Source organism: Colobus angolensis, unplaced genomic scaffold, assembly GCF_000951035.1.
Source record: "Colobus angolensis palliatus isolate OR3802 unplaced genomic scaffold, Cang.pa_1.0 Scaffold341, whole genome shotgun sequence".
Taxonomy (NCBI): Eukaryota; Metazoa; Chordata; class Mammalia; order Primates; family Cercopithecidae; genus Colobus; species Colobus angolensis.
In genome coordinates this window covers 1,079,112-1,096,516 of record NW_012116722.1, presented here as the reverse complement: position 1 = coordinate 1,096,516, position 17,405 = coordinate 1,079,112, and the positions used below count along the sequence as shown (strand labels likewise).

General features: G+C 47.0%; 1 protein-coding gene across 1 annotated transcript in view; it reads right to left on the bottom strand.

The window, feature by feature from the left end:
* PDZD2 (PDZ domain containing 2) overlaps positions 1-17,405 on the bottom strand; it is a 438,467-nt gene that overhangs the window by 99,870 nt on the left and 321,192 nt on the right. The window contains exons 5-6 of the mRNA XM_011952551.1: positions 13,930-14,062; positions 5,001-5,153 (exon numbers count right to left, since the gene is read on the bottom strand). Coding sequence (XP_011807941.1) covers positions 5,001-5,153; positions 13,930-14,062 — 286 coding nt within the window. The remainder of the gene's footprint in view (positions 1-5,000; positions 5,154-13,929; positions 14,063-17,405) is intronic.

Below are 17,405 nucleotides of genomic sequence, written 5' to 3'. Positions count from 1 at the left end.
CTCCAATCACTTAATAAGTATCACCCATTTCATATCCTATTACACTGAAACTCTTCCTCTTCTTTTCATTAAAGAGAACTTAAAAAAAAAACTTTAAAAAAAGTTTCTCTCTCAGAAGGCTAGAACATAAGACTTTTCTTATGAAAAATCTCTCTTCTTTTCCAAAGAAATTACACTTGAGAAAGAACACATACTGTTTTTGAATAGCCAATAATCACAATGCATGTGCCACTCATTTTATTGGAGACCTTAAACATTTAAATGACATGCCAGATTCTCATTTAAAATATTGTCACTGTGCATGGCCAGGTGAGGTGGCTCACTTCTGTAATCCCAGCTATTTGGGAGGCCGAGGTGGGAGGATCGCTTGAGGCCAGGAGTTTGAAACCAGGCTGGGCAACATAGCAACGTCCCATCCCTACAAAAAACGTACTTAAAAAATTAGCAGGACATGGTGGCGTGCACCTGTACTCCCAGTTATTCAGGAGGCTGAGGTGGGAGGATTGCTTGAGCCCAGGAGTTTGAGGTTACAGTGAGCTATGATCACACCACTGCACTTCAGCCTGTGTACCGCCAGAGCGAGATCCTTTCTCTAGAAAAAAAAGAAACTGTCAGGTCAGGTGCAGTGGCTACCAACTGCAATCCCAGCACTTTGGGAGGCTGAGGTGGGCAGATCACCTGAGGTCAGGAGTTCGAGACCAGCCTGGCCAACATGGTGAAACCCCATCTCTACTAAAAATATAAAAATTAGCCGGGCGTGGTGGTGGGTGCCTGTAGTCCAGCTACTTGGGAGGCTGAGGCAGGAGAATTGCTTGAACCCAGGAGGCGAAGGTTGCAGTGAGCCGAGATTGCACCACTGCACTCCAGCCTGGGCAACAGAGTAAGACTCCATCTTAAAAAAAAAAAAAAGAAAAGAAAAAGAAAAGAAAGAGATCGAGACCATACTGGCCAACATGGTGAAACCCCATCTCTACTAAAAATACAAAAATTAGCTGGGCATGGTGGCACATGCCTATAGTCCCAGCTACTCAGGAGACTGAGGCAGAAAAATCACTTAAACCCGGGAGGTGGAGGTTGCAGTAAGCCAAGACTGCGCCACTGCACTCCAGCCTGACGACAGCATGAGAGTCCATCTCAAAAAAAAAGAAAGAAAGAAAAAAAGAAATTGTCATTGCAGAGCAGAAAATGGAGAGACTCAGGGAGGAACGACCAATCGGGTAGAACAGGGCCACGGGTGGCGTGGGGGAAGGGCTAGACTTCGATATTTCTGAGACCAAACTGGCAGTCTTTAATCTTGGATGTGGTGGTGGTGACAGTGGGGGTGAGTGGCAGATAGTGAGCCCTGTCACTGAAGCCAGACCCCACTGAGATGACTGACAATTACGCAAATGCTTGTTGGGTTTCGCCATCCTGTTCCCATTCTCTCTTTCACTGGCTTCTACTTCTCAAACTTGATATTCACCATATGGTTTTATTCTAAGCATGGATGGAGCTTTCTGAGAGGAAAATCTCGTTGCTCTTTATTGCAGCCATTAAAAATAAATCGTAAAGGGACGCATGGCAGATCCTCAGCATTTGTATTACATTTGCTCAGCTTAAGTGCTCGGAGCACATCACGACATACAGGTGCAAAAACAGTCCATGTCTGGCTAGAATTTGGCAGCAGGTTTAATCATCATCATCTGTGAAATAAAAGGCTTTCTGTAACTCAGCTGATTAACACAGAACCACATTTCTTTAAGTGGTCTTTTCATTTTTAAAAATGCTGAAACGAAGAATCATGGATTGTGAACATAAAACTAAAAAAGAAAGAACATTTTTTCAATAGTTCAGCAGTTTTAAAAGGCACAGCAGGGCTGACCCTGGTAGACTGTGAAGCCTGGATAATGTCCTCTCCCAGTTGCCCACACTTCCTGGCCCATGCAGGGCTCTGTCTCAGGCCTGGTTCCCTGGGCTGAAGCGAGAGCTCAAGAGATGGCTGAGAAATGATGGGTGTTCAGGCTTCGGTGATGGCCAGGCATGACGGCTGTTCCACCTCCTCTGTGAGTGCTTTGTGACGGGGTGAGGGGAGCGGAAGGGGAGGGAGGTGGAGGTGGTGTCCTGTCTGGTGCACAAGGAAGAGAGAATTGTCAAAGTAAGATCAGTGCTGGCTTCTCCACCGAAGATAATGGGCTTAGGATCAGTGTATTAAGAGCTTCTGGTGACATGACAGAGAAACCCAGAAATAGAGCCAGGACAACAGGTACACTGGCGGCGAAATGCTGCCGAGAGTCTTAGCTTCCCCTTAAAGGCAACACAAAGCTTCCCAAATCCAGTGTGTTATGACAAAATGCATTGAAATTCCCTTGAAAAAACTACAGTAATAAACTCATAAAACAATGTGTGATTAATTGGTAAACTTTTCTAAAGATAATGTTTTAAAAGGTGATGGTGGGAAATGGCCTATGCTACAAGTGTAAATTACTATAATCTCTCCAGAAAAAAACCTTTGACTAAACAATTTTACTGCTATAAGCCATGTAAGGAAATGTGAAAAAAAAAACAAAACAAAAACAAAAACACAGAGAGATATAGAAGCAAAGATGTTCTATACCAAATTACATTTTGAAAAAATTTGAATATAAAATGTGAAGTACATTGGTGAAACAGATTATGGCACTTTTATGTTAAGGAATATTAGCCATTATAAATCATATTTCAGAAGACCCTTTAATAACATAGGGATATGTTCATGATTATGTCATTAAGACCACAGCAAGTTTCATAAGTATGTTAATATAAGGTCAATTAAAAATATAAATGTGCGGCCGGGCGTGGTGGCTCAAGCCTGTAATCCCAGCACTTTGGGAGGCTGAGACGGGCGGATCACGAGGTCAGGAGATCGAGACCATCCTGGCTAACACGGTGAAACCCCGTCTCTACTAAAAAATACAAAAAACTAGCCGGGCGAGGTGGCGGGCGCTTGTAGTCCCAGCTACTCGGGAGGCTGAGGCAGGAGAATTGCTAGAACCCGGGAGGTGGAGCTTTCAGTGAGCCGAGATCGCGCCACTGCACTCCAGCCTGGGCGACAGAGTAAGACTCCGTTTCTAAAAAATAAAATAAAATAAAAAAATGTGTGTGCTTGTAAACTCTCTACAAAGAGCTGTTATGCTCCGTCAATGGCTTGGAGGCTCAGCAGAGGGGGTGCAGATGTGCTGCAGGGCTGTCCTCGCCGCAGACCCAGGACTTACTTAGCTTTCCACTGAAAGCTGGCTGAGATGTCTCCAGGCACAACTGCTGAGCAATGAGATCCTGCCCAGCAGGGACGAGCCCTCCAGACACTGGGAACAGGAGGGGACGAGAGCAATGAGGAACCCCCTGAGCTAGAGAGCTGCTAGTGAAGGATATACAGTAAGAAAAGGTCGGAATGCTGGAGCCGTGCTGGAGCTGAAGTCTGCTGTTGCACCACCACATTATTTCCCTTCTTGTACCATGGAAAACAAGGAGCAGAGGGTAGCTGCCGTGCCAGCACAGAGCACAGGGAGCCCCTACACTGCCATCCTTCAGAAAATGGTTATAATAAATCTAAAAGCTTATGTTTATGATGTGAATGGTACACCCTTACAAGTGATACCTTTGTGCAGTCCACAACCTACACAACCATGCTTGGTAGCCCTAGGTTTCCAGGAACAAAAAGGAAGACAAAGAGCAACTTTTCCCCGTTCAAATGTAGCTTATTGTGGTAAATGAGATGCGTTTTTCATCTTCTAAGGCCTTACTGTAAGCAAAGCTGATTTTCCAGTGCTTACCTATGCTACCTAGGTTCAGGAGAGTGGGAAGGAGGAAGGGGCTCCAAGGGGCAGAGAGAGGGCGCCCACCCACCCCACAGCTGTTTAGATGGGGAACAAGGGCTAATAAGAGTTCACATGAAAAATGACACATCTTTCAGATTTGGGACACAAAGAAGATACCACAGAGTCTTATATTATTATTATTTTTTGAGACAGGGTCTTGTTCTGTAGCCCAGATTGGAGAGCAGTGGCATGATCACAGCTCACTGCAGGCTTGACCTCTCAGGCTCAAGTGATCCTCTTGCTTCAGCCTCCTGAGTAGCTGGGACTATAGGCACGCCCACCACACCTGGCTAATTTTTTTTTTTTTGTATTTTTTGTGAAGATGGGGTCGTCATGTTGGCCAGGCTGGTCTCAGACTCCTGAGCTCAAGCAATCCACCCACCTTGGCCTCCCAAGGTTTTGGGATTACAGGCATGAGCCACAGCACCTGGCCTTTTTGGGTTATTTTAACATTCCACTTTGAACCAGATATCTCTCCATCCAAGTTTAAATTCACTAATAGTAGTCAAACACACTAGCAAGGCATAGCAGCAAAATCACTGTATATAGTATAAAGCATTCTGGAAATTAATATATGCACTGAACTCAATATCCAGTTGCTTTCTCTTTTTTTTTTTTTTTTTTTTTGAGATGGAGTCACACTCTGTAGCCCAGGCTTGAGTGCAGTGACAAGATTTCGGCTCACTGCAACCTCTGCCTCCTGGGCTCAGATGATTCTCTTACCTCAGCCTCCTGAGTAGCTGGAATTACAGGCATGCACCACCATGCCCCGCTAATTTTTGTATTTTTAGTAAAGACTAGGTTTCATCGTGTTGGCCAGGCTGGTCTTGAACTCCTGACCTCAGGTGATCTACCTGCCTCAGCCTCCCAAAGTCCTGGCATTACAGGTGTGAGCCACTGTGCCCAGCCCCCTGGGTTGCTTATCTTGTTTACTATTTCATGGGTTGCTTATCTTGTTTACTATTTCATGTTTTTCCTTAAAGGAAAAATATCGCCCTTACAGATTTTTCTCAGAGATTCTGAGAAAAACACAGAAAGAATGCACTGGGGTCTTTTCCCATCATGGTCTCTATCATACTATCTCAAGCATTTATCCCCTAGTCCTGGCGCCCAGGACTTAAGAAAAACATAATTCCAACAGAAAGCCAGGAGCACAGAGCCACTTACTGCTCTCTGGACAGAAGAGCCGGTTCCTTCGTCCTCTTCCCCGTCTGCCTCCTGGTCTTCGTTATCAGTCCAGGAGGACACGTCTTCTACTGAGCTGGTCAGATCCGGCAAGCTCTTAGATGTTAACCTGAGGAGGTCCTCCACAGAGTTTTCCTATGGGGACACAATTAAAGGCCCATCCGTGAATTACTCCCCAGAACCAAGCAGTTCTTGAAGGCAACCTGGCAGAGTCAAGCTACGTGCTCCTAACTCAAAGGCTACATGGAGTAAATGTTCTGTCTGCAGGGTTACCTCAAAGGTCAGGGGGTGTGGACCCAATTTAAACCTAAACCCATTTTTCCCCCCAGAGAATGTGTGATTCTTAGCTATTTTTTTTTTCTTTTTTTTTTTTTTTGAGACAGTCTTGCTCTGTTGCCCAGGCTGGAGTGCAATGGCGCGATCTCGGCTCACTGCAACCTCCGCCTCCCAGGTTCAAGCGATTCTCCCACATCGGCCTCCCAAGTAGGTGGGAATACAGGCATGAGCCACCACACCTGGCATTGTATTTTTAGTAGTGACGGGGTTTCACCATGTTGGCCAGGCTGGTCTCGAACTCCTGACCTCAAGTGATCTACCTGCCTCAGCCTCCCAAAGTGATGGGATTACAGGTGTGAGCCACCACACCCAGCCTTTAGCTCAGTGTTTCTATGGGCAATCCAAGCTCCCTGAATTTAAGATCCCTTTATAAAACAATTATTATTTTTTTTAATTGACAAGATCTCGTTCTGTCACCCAGGCTGAGTTCAGTGGTGCAATCACTGTAACCTCAAACCTCTGGGCTCAAGTGGTCCTCCTGTCTCAGCCTCCTGAGTAGCTGAACTACAGGTATGCACCACCATGCCTGGCTAATTTAAAAAAATTTTTTGTAGAGACAAGGTCTCACTATGTCACCCAGGCTGGTCTCGAACTCCTGGGCTCAAGCCATTCTCCTGCCTTGGCTTCCCAAAGTGCTGGGATTACAGGAGTGAGTCACCACATTTGGCCCAACATCCTCTGCTGGCATCCCCTGGGCTGCTTTCAGGATGCTGTCTAAAGAAGAGGTCAGCATCTTTCTTTTATTGATTTTTTTTTTTTTTTTTTTGAGACAGAGTCTCGCTCTGTTGCCGAGGCTGGAGTGCAGTGGCACAGTCTCGGCTTACCACAACCTCCACCTCCCGGGTTCAAGCTATTCTCCTGCCTCAGCCTCCCAAGTAGCTCAGACTATAGGCGCATGCCACCATGCCTGGCTAATTTTTGTATTTTTAGTAGAGACGGGGTTTCACTCTGTTGGCCAGGCTGGTCTCGAACTCCTGACCTCGTGATCTGCCCGCCTTGGCTTCCCGAAGTGCTGGGATTACAGGCGTGAGCCACCGAGCCCAGCTAGATCAGCATCTTATAGAGCTGCTTCTGTCCTGCTCTCCAAACTCATCCCCCCTTCCCCACCCTCCCCATCAACCCACTCTGATGCCAGACTGCCTTCCAAACCCTTTGGACTCCTCCTTGCCCACTGCCTTTTCCGCCAGCAGCTCCCTCTGCTGGGACCACCCTTCCTTTCACGACTGAGGCCCACGCGGGCAAGGCTTGAACACCTCTCCTTCTGAAAGCCCACCTGGGTCATCTCAGGAGCCACTCCATTTGCCCCTCCTTTCTTCTCTCAAGTCTTTGACTACTGCTTTCATCCCCTTGCAGTGTGTCAACTAGTCTATCTCCCCTGCGTGTCTGAGAATTGCTCCCACCTAACACCATTTCCATTCACTGCTGTGTCCCCAGGCCTAGCCCAGAGCTCACATATCCATGATCTTCTCCTCTCGGCTCCTGTGCTCATTTCCCCAGCATATGCTCATTAGAAAGAGATTCGACTGGCCGGGTACGGTGGCTCATGCCTGTAATCCTAGCACTTTGGGAGGCCGAGGTGGGTGGATCAGCTGAGGTCAGGAGTTCAAGACCAGCCTGGGCAACATGGTGAAACCCCGTCTCTACTAAAAATACAAAACTTAGCCAGGCGTGGTGGGCAGGCACCTGTAATCTCAGCTACTTGGGGGACTGAGGCACAAGAATCCCTTGAACCCAGAAGGTGGAGGCTGCAGTGAGCTGAGACCGCACCACTGCACTCCAGCCTGGGCAACAAGAGCGAAACTCCATCTCAAAAAAAAAAAAAAAGAAATAAAAAGAGATTAGATTGTTGAATCAAAATGTCAGATAAGGTTTTTTCAGTGAAGGCAGTCCTTGAACAACTTTTAAAGGTCAACAAAAATACATGGAATCAGACTCATTTATTTATTTATTAATAATAATTATTATTTTATACAGATGTAGTCGCACTATGTTGACCAGGCTGGTCTTGAACTCCTGGCCTCAAGCAGTCCTCCCGTCTCAGCCTCCCAAAGTGCTGAGATTACAGGCATTAGGGACCGCACAGCGCACTCCATTTGGATAAGACTCTGAAGGGGGCATCCCCAACACACAGCCCTTTCATCTTATGTACAGGTAAGGCTAGAGTAGGCTATAAGATGCGGGTGAGATCAATGAAGGCCTCGCTGCAAATGGGGACCACACAGGAGCCAGAGCCTTCCTGGGAAATGCTGCAGCACAGGAGGAGGGCCAGGGACCAGGGAGGGGGCTGGGGCTGTAGAGTGAATCCATGGCTCTAGAAAGAGAGCAAAAAGAGCTACCTGTTCTCTCCTCAGTCCTTCACCTCAGCCATTTCCACAAGGAAGAAAACACACAGAAAGTCTTAATCATATTTAACCACATTGCTTGAGGGTTGACAGAAAAGAGGACAAAAAAAAAAATGAATGAAACCCATCTTAAACAATGGATGTTACTAAATATTAGCAAGCTGGCACCTAGTGACAGTGATGTTTGTTGCTACTTTCATGTTGCTTCTACCTTCAAAGTACCTGAAGATAATTCATTTTGGATCAGTAATTGTGAATACTATATTGTTAGGCCTTATCTAAAGGAAGGGAAAAAAAAAGTGAGTTCAGTCCTCTTCTGTGATGTCAATTCTGCTTCTGCTAGATTAACCGAAAACAGTATTTTTTTTTTTAAAATCCCAGCTGACAAGTAAAGGCATAGCAGCTACAAGATAGAATACTCTGTGGCCATTAAAAATGGTGCTGAGGCTGGGTGTGGTGGCTCATACCTGTAATCCCAGCTCTTTGGGAGGCTGTGGCAGGTGGATCAGTTGAGGCCAAGAGTTCAAGACCAGCCTGGCACTAAAAATACAAAAATTAGTCAGATGCAGTGGCACGTGCCTATAGTCCCAGCTACTCAGGAGGCTGAGGCAGAAGAATAGCTTGCACCTAGGAGGTGGAGGTTGTAGTGAACCAAGATTGTACCACCGCACTCCAGCCTGGGTGACAGAACGAGACTCTGTCTCAGAAACAAACAAACAACAAAACGTGCTGGGCCCAGCAGTGGCTCATTCCTGTAATCCCAGTACCTTGGGAGGCCTAGGTAGGCAGATTGCTTGAGGGCGGAGTTCGAGATCAACCTGAGCAACACAGAGACAGACAGCCTCTACAAAAAATTGTTTAAATCCGTCTCAAACAAACAGTAGCCTTGTAGGGTGGCACATGTCTGCAGTCCCAGTTACCTGGAAAGCTAAGATGGAAGGATCACTTGAGCCCCAGGGTTCCAGGCTGCAGTGAGCTATGACTGCACCACTCAATTCCAGCCTGGGCAAAAAATGCAAGTCCCTGTCTCAAAAAAAAAAAAAAAAAAAATTGTACTTCCTAATGTGGATTCTTACTGTATGCTGTGAAAAAGCAGGTTAAAGTAGTATGTAATAACTATGATATTAATAATGTATATAATAATAAGCTAAAGGTAATAAAATGTGATAACCATAAGGCAAACATTTCTCCAGTTCTTGCTATAACCAGCTACACTGCTCAGGGCCCTTGATATCTCCTTTTTTTTTGAAACAGAGTCTCACTCTGTCACCCAGGCTGGAGTGCAGTGACGTGATCTCAGCTCACTGCAACCTCTGCCTCTTGAGTTCAAGCAATTCTCCTGCCTCAGCCTCCCTAGTAGCTGGGATTACAGGTGCACACCACCATGCCTGGCTAATTTTTGTGTTTTTAGTACAGACGGGGTTTCACCATGTTGGCCAGGCTGGTCTCGAACTCCTGACCTCAAGAGATCCGCCCACCTTGGCCTCCCAAATTGGTAGGATTACAGGCATGAGCCACTGCGCCCACCCCCTTGATATCTCATTTAATCCTGCTAACATCATCCTCATGAGGTAGTTACTGGTTCTCACTATACAGGGAAGAAAACGGAGAATTAGGTGAGGTAACAACTTGGCCAGGACATGCAGCTTTTAAAGGGCTGTGCTCGATTTAAGTCCAGGTGGGACTGCCTCCAGGGTATATGATGTTTCCTTGTATTTGACTCCATTTTACAGAAAATGTGTATGTACATGTTACACACACATACACATGTTCCCAGCTGGAAGGACACTCCAGTTAATGGATAGTAAGTACTATTGGTAGAATTACGAGAATTTCATCATTGTCGTCTTCTCTGTAATTTTTGGGGTTGTCTACATCTGATACAATACATACATATTACTTGTTAATAAAAACCAAGAGTGAAAAAAGCAAAAAAGCGAGATCTGTACTGTTATATGTTGCTTCCAGGAATATCAAAACTAACTTGTATATTCTGAGTTTATTCATTCAATAAAAACGTCCTAAGCTCCTACTACTATAAGCAAACAATCCATTTGTGTGGAAACATGAGCCATCCTCTCCACAAGAAAGTAACTGCTGTATTTCCAAAACAATGCCTTAAAGCTTTGCAACAAGGTGACTATTATCCATAATAACAATAGTTTACATTTTAGTTATTCTTTATATTCAGCAAATCAAAAGCTTTCCCCTCCCTCTTCAAGTGTGAAGACAGCAAGGAAGCTTGTGGATTACTTGCTCTTGTTGGATAAAGGAGAGAAACATGTCAGAGGCACCTGAAGGCTGCCATCTTTTTTTTTTTTCCTATGTGGATGAGGACCTTGGATGGTGTAGATGAAGTTTAGGAGCAGCAGGCAGCTGCTGTAGCAGTTTATTGCCTAATTGTAAAACAGAGTGTATCGGAAGAAGAGAAAGGCCTCACTCCTCTGAGGCCGGGTCAGTTTTAGGACCACAGCTTGGTGAAGATACCCAAGGGTCAATGGATTGACAACTTGGATAGACACCCATTCTTTGGCTCTGGAATGCTACTCATGAGGACGCAAGCAAGTGTCCCTAAAAGTCAAAGCCTCTAGCAGGAATGCATTGTCTTTTTCTTATACCATTGGCTCTAGAGTCCTTTATATTTTATTTGCATAAAAGCAGCTTGGTGCATAAGAAGCCGCACGAACTCTGAAGTCTGGTGGACTCAGGCTAAAACTCAATTCTGTGCTGTGTGACCTCAGGTCAAGATAATTAACCACCGGGATTGGTTTGTTTTTGTTTTTTGAGACAGGGTCTTGCTCTGTCACCCAGGCTTGAGAGTAGTGGCATGGCCATGGCTCAGTGCAGCCTTGACCTCCTAAGCTCAAGCAATCTTCTTGCCTCAGCCTCCCAAGTAGCATGGACTACAGGTGTGTGCTAACCATGCATGGCTAATTTTTAATTTTTATTTTTTATAGAGAAGAGGTCTCACTATTTTGCCCAGGCTGGTTTTAAACTCCTAGGCTCAAGCAATCCTCCTCGGCCTCCCAAAGTGCTGGGATTACAGGCATGAGCCACCATGTCTAGTCCAGCCACTCGGAACTTAACACCATTCGCTGAATAAAAAGAACTAAAAGCACCTGGCACCCTGTGTACATGGTAGCGTGCTTTCTTCCCTTAAGTCACGTACATGGCACCTGGTACATGTAGCGTGCTTTTTCCCTTTAAGTCATGTACATGGCACCTGGTACATGTAGTGTGCTTTTTTCCTTTAAGTCACATACATGGCACCTGGTACGTGTAGTGTGTTTTTCCTTTAAGTCATGTACATGGCACCTGGTACTACACATAGCGTGCTTTCTTCCTTTAAGTCGGTGTGTCTCACAGGGAGCAGGCATCATTGAGGAACCAGTTTTTAAAGCCCCTTCATTATTTGCTTTACCCATGAGTGGCCCGCCACCTTTTTTTTAATCTTATGTTTTGTGTTTGTGGATAATGGCTTGACAAAGAAAAGCTATCCCCTTCTCCATTTTCCAAACTAGCAGGAGAGGCTGGATGTGGTTGCTCATGCCTGCAATCCCAGCACTTTGGGAGGCCAAAGCAGGTGGATCACCTGAGGTCAGGAGTTCCAGACCAGCCTGGCCAACATGGCGAAACCCTGTCTCTACTAAAAATACGAAAATTAGCCAGGCATGGTGGTGGGCACCTGTAATCCCAGCTACTTGGGAGGCTGAGGCAGGAGAATCGTTTGAACTCGGGAGGCAGAGGTTGCAGTAAGCCGAGATCATATCATTGCACTCCAGTCTGGGCAACAGGAGTGACATCCCGTCTCAAAAACAAAAACAAAAACAAAACAAAAACGAAAACAAAAAAACTAACAAGAGAAGGAAGTCAGCACAAGAAATATAGGTTTAGTAGTACATGGTAGAATGCTCGTGCAGAAACCCATGTTCTTCAGCACACGATTTTGAGGAGGTGGGCTGCGCAAATGAAACACGCTTTCTCTGCAGACATATGCCTCTGTGTGTGTGTCTGTGGTGTGTGTGTGGTGTGTGTGTTTATAAGACCCAAAGATGCTTTCAGGCTCCCACTTCATCTGGCAAAATGAGGAACTTGTTTCTCCTTCTCTTGCAGCATTTCCCTCCTTGTGGAATTCACCAGCTGACAGAGAGAATCCCAGGGTTTGTTCTGCTGCCCCATTTCCAGCGAGGGGCTACAGACAGCCCACAGGCAGACGCTCTGGGTGAAGACATGCAGGGAGCGCGATGGACTCAAGAGAAGGCCCCAAGGTGTCCCTTGGTATCTCTGGAAGGGGAGAAAAGGACCTATGAATGGACAGTGGTCTCAACGCCTACCTCCAGGGTCTCAGATGCCCCCTCTTCCTGCCAAGTCTTCACCAGAGCTCTGTAGATAGATTGTCTTTGGAAGTCTGAGAGTCTAGGTCAAGGGTTTGGGGTAAAAGGTATAAAGAAAGGAAAGCAGATTTTTTGGATAGCCCAAAATGTTCTTCTAATCTATTTGTTCAATACTCTGAAAATCAGCAATCGATCTTGCAATTTAAAGGGGAAAATATAAAGAGACCTATGATGCCAGGTTTGAAAGAACAACAGAGACAATGGAGAAAGGATTCCCCATATTAGCGAGAGCGTCATGCTGCACAGGGCTAAGAGGGTGTGGCATCATCCCGTCCTTCCTGGCTGGAATTGGAATAAAGCATCATGGCTCCACTTCACCACCTCCTCGGCCACATAGACTCTGCCCTAGTCTCATCAACAGCACATCGGCCCATAGCTCAGACACACCAGAGGTCAACGCCTCCTCTTTCTCACCACAGTTGTGAAGTCCCGCAGACTTTAGCCAGTGCTTTAAGAAGGAGATGCTGGGGCCCAGAACTGGACACTGTATTAATGCACTCTAGGGCGGGGGTAAAAGAAACTCTGGCCCGCCTGGGGCCTCAGGACCTGTGGAGGACCCATGGAGAAGAGGTGGCAGGGAGACAGGGGACAGACACTGGGCTGGGCATTAGGGCCTGGGTCCTGGCGCTGCTGATGGCATTGTGGCCTCTGCAAGATGGTAGCGGCCACGGAAGCTCTGCCTCACTGTCTTCATTTGTAAACTGGCTGGGCAAACAGGATTCACAATGCTTCCTCCAGCTCCAACACTCAGAGGCCACAAGTGACAGCAGAAGCCACGGGCCGCCCTCGGCGGCCCCTGAGCCTGACTTCCCTTTCCAGCTGCCAGGCTTCCAAGTCTCCTCTCCAGCTCCTCCTGGAAGAGCTGCCAGTCTCTCCACATTGTCCTTCCTTCCATCTACCATTTTCTTTCTCTCCTTTCCATCTGTTCTTTCCTTTCCATCCCCTAACACTGCAGTCTCCAACCTTTTTTGGCACCAGGGACCAGTTTCACGGAAGACAATTTTTCCAAGGATGGTAGGGGCGAGGGGGATGGTTTTGGGATTAAACTGTCCCACCTCACATGATCATGCATTAGATTCTCATAAGGAGTGTGCAACCTAGATCCGTTGCATGAGCAGTTCACAATAGGGCTTGCGCTCCTATGAGGATCCAGTGCCGCCGCTGATCTGACAGGAGGCGGAGCTCTCAGGAGGTAATGCTCGCTCATGGGCCGCTCATCTACTGCTGCATAGCCCAGCTCCTAACAGGCCATGGACCAGTGCCCATCCACAGCCCAGGGGTTGGGAACACCTGCCCTAACATATACATACAAAAACTCTTAAAGGGCCAGTCATGGTGGCGCACGCCTATAATCCCAGCACTTTGGGAGGCTGAGGTGGGTGGATCACCCGAGGTCAGGAGTTTGAGACCAGCCTGACCAACATGGAGAAACACCGTCTCTACTAAAAATATAAAACTTGCCGGGTGTGATGGCATGCGGCTATAATCCCAGCCACTTGGAAGGCTGAGGGAGGAGAATTGCTTGAACCTGGGAGGTGGAGGTTGCGGTGAGCCGAGATCACGCCATTGCACTCCAGACTAGGCAACAAGAGTGAAACTCCGTCTCAAACAAAAACAAAAACAAAAACAAAAACTTCTTAAGGAAAGCCAAGTAACTGCACTTCAGCTAAGGGAATCCACATAGCGTTGCCCTGTGGATGCAAGGCTTTTTCAATGGCCCAAGGTAAATGTACAAGTGCACACGTGTGTGTTTGTGTATGTGTGTGGCATGGGAGGTGTGGCTCAACCCCAACTCACCACTGCCACCATTACGAGGACCAAAAAACAAACACGACCTACCTTGCTGGCCACCACCAGCTGCACCATTCCTGTGGCGGAGCGAAGAATGGCCACTGCTTCCTCGTGGGAGAGCCCGACCAGTAAATGACCATTGATTACCAGCAGCTCGTCTCCTAAGGACAGCCTGCCATCCCTGAGGAAAGGGAGATGGGAAAAAAATCCCTTGTCAAGACATTCTGGGCCTGAGAAGGGCCACTTTCTGGAGCTAGGGAGGGTGGTGAGGAGGGACAGTCAAGATTGGGCTGAAGAGGACACCGTGATGGCCAGAGGCAGTTGGGGATGCGACTGCTTTATTCGTGGTGCCCAGATTCCCATCAGAGGATTCCCTCCATGATTTCAGGCAGTGGCTCAGTAATACGCACATTAAGGTCACCAGCCTACCTGGCATCAATGTCAGTGAAACTCCCATCCAGGGGGAGATGGTGATAGAGGAACCAAGACCCCAAGGTTTGAGGAGAGTCGAGTCATTCTTTTCTTAATCCTCCCCGCCATCCTGCCCTGATGACTGAGTCACTGAGCTAAGCTCAGAAAGAGCAGAGATATCCTAAGCCCACCTGCATTCCTTTCCTAACGCACTGCCCTCCTCCCTTCCCAGGTGACATGAACCTGACCAGATGTCCTCTGGGGCACCTGTGATTCACACGCTACACTACATGGGTCTGCATCTCCCAACAGAGTTACAGGTCCCTGAAGGAAAAGTCTCTCACTCTCAGCACCTTGTTCTTTTTCTTCTTTTTTGTTTTTTTAAGTATGTTTTTGTTTGTGTGTGTGTGTGTTTTTGAGACAGAGTCTTGCTCTGTCATCCAGGCTGGAATGGAGTGGCACGATCGTGGCTCACTGCAGCCTGGAATTCCTGGGTTTAAGTGATCCTCCTGCCTCAGCCTCCTGGGTAGCTGGGACTACAAGTGTGTGCCACCAGGCCCGGCTTCAGCTCCTTTTTCATCCTTGAGTCTCTCCAGCCAAGCCTCATATGCAGAAGGATGAATAAAAAGAAAGAAAAGAAAAGAAAGAAAGGAAAAGAACAAATAAACTGCCTAAACTGCTGTCGCTGCAGGTATCAGACCTGGGCTACAAACAGGGTGTATAAACAGGGTGTTTCTTTCCTTTAAATTAAATTATGGCTGACTCTGAGCTTTCTTCCCACTGGGCTGGCAGGAGACTCAGCTGTCACGGGGACTGCCTCCCCTCAGGTGGGTCAGGGCTCGGCGTGGCGCAGTGCCAGAGCACTGGGCAGGCCCTTTGAATCATGGTGAATCAACAGTCCTGTGGATCCCACCAGAGCCTCCAGTGGTCTGATCTCCCAGGATCCCAAAGGAGCCAGAGGTGGCTGAATGTGGGATAGGAAAGCTGGTGAGGCAGAGAGACCTCGAGCCTCGGATCCCACTGCACCCTCTAGAACAAGCTTGGCCAACCTGTGGCCTGCATGTGGCCCAGGATGACTTTGAACATGGTCCAACACAAATTTGTAAACTTTCTTAAAACATGATGATTTTTTTTGGGTGATTTTTTTTAAGCTCATCAGCTATCGTTTGGTTTAGTATAGTTTATGTGTAGCCCAAGACAATTCTTCTTCTTCCAATGTGGCCCAGGGAAGCCAAAAGATTGGACTTTCCCTGTTCTAAAGGCTCACATCAGCACCCAGGGTGCTGCCATGAAACACACGCACGTCTCCGACACGCCCAGAAGCCCCATTTCTCTCCAGTCTCTAGGCTCTCCCCTAGTTTTCTTTCAATGAATCAACTGACTTCTCTTCTTCCATCCTTCCCTCCCCTTTCCTTCCTTTAACAGCTTTTCTCTCACTTTCTGTCTCCTTCCTCTAGGGCATGTGCCATTGTCTTTTCTACGAATTTGGGCTTTAACAGCAGACAGGAGGCACCAGAGACTTCTGATACTCTCTGTTTCTGTCCTTCAAAAATTCTTGAAGCAGAGAAATGCTGCGGGCCCCACTAGTTGTTTGGAATGATGGGAGAAGGGGAATGGGAAAACCAAGGAGAAACAAGCTGGAATCTCAGGAGTTGTGTGGGTGGGCCACTCAGGAGCTGTTTCCTACGGGAGGAGAGGGATTCAGAAATCAAGAACGCAATGGTTCAGACCAGCGTCCTGGGCTTACTTATTCAGAATGCCATCAAGACCATCCCTGTCCCTTGGGAGGCTGAGGTGGGTGGATCACGAGGTCAGGAGTTCGAGACCAGCCTGGCCAACATAGTGAAACTCCATCTCTACTAAAAATACAAAAATTAGCTGGGTATGGTGGCAAGTGCCTGTAGTCCCAGCTACTTGGGAGGCGAAGGCAGGAGAATCGCTTGAACCCGGGAGGCAGAGGTTGTGGTAAGCCAAGATCGCGCCACTGAGCTCCAGCCTGAGCAACAGAGTGAGACTCCATCTCAAAAAAAGACCGTCCCCATCCCCTTTCCTTTTCTTATTTCCCTCTTTCATTTCTTTCATCTCCTGTTATTAACTACAATGCCCCGCTTGTGAATCATATACCCCAGAGGCTCAAAGAGACACACACACAACTCCAGGCTAAGAATGAAAGGAAAATGATGAGACCCAATAGAAATGGCTCAGATGGAAAATAGACAAGAACAGTTCTAAGTTTATCTCTGGGCACAGGAATTTCCTACTTGCCAACTTGCTAAAAGAAGACTAGAACTTAAGACCTATGATTAATGGGAAACTGTCTATCTGACAGGAGCTCCTCAAAGCATATGTCACTTTGGAAGTTTAATGATGCTCTTTGGAGTAAAAACCACCTAGGGTCTTAATCCTTCAATAATTACTACCACCCAGACAACTAACAATTGCAGTTAATCTTATCTCTACTTTAGTGATTAGCATCCTATTCTGTAGTAAGAGAACTGATGAGCATAAAAGACTTTGCTGGTTTTTGCCCTAGTCCTCTTCTTAGTTTTCCATTCTTCAGACTATCCATCTCCAGCTCCTGCGGCTGTACCTCATGTGATATCCTTCTGCATCCCCTCCCAAGCTTGGGCAGGCCAGCACCGGTCTGGTTTGCCACACCCCTCTTAGAATCAGGGTACCTGAGCTGAACACCAAGTTCCAGACTAGTTTATAAAAGATGATCACCTCGCTCATCAATGAAACTCTCCCTTTATACGCCTACTGTATGCTGTGGGCATACAATATACATATATGCCCCACCAGGCCTTGCAAATAGTAGACACCCTACGTTCGTGGAAGCAATTAGCTAGCAGTTAAGAGTCAGCCTGACATTTTGGGATAGCTACATCCTTCTTACTCAAAATAAACTGTTTTGCACATGCTCTAGCTAAACACCATTCCTCTTCCTACTTCAGATCATTGTTCAGATTAAAAAATAAGTGTGCCAGGCGTGGTGGCTCATGCCTGTAATCCCAGCACTTTGGGAGGCCGAGGTGGGCGGATCACGAGGTCAGGAGATCGAGACCATCCTGGCTAACACGGTGAAACCCCGTCTCTACTAAAAATACAAAAAA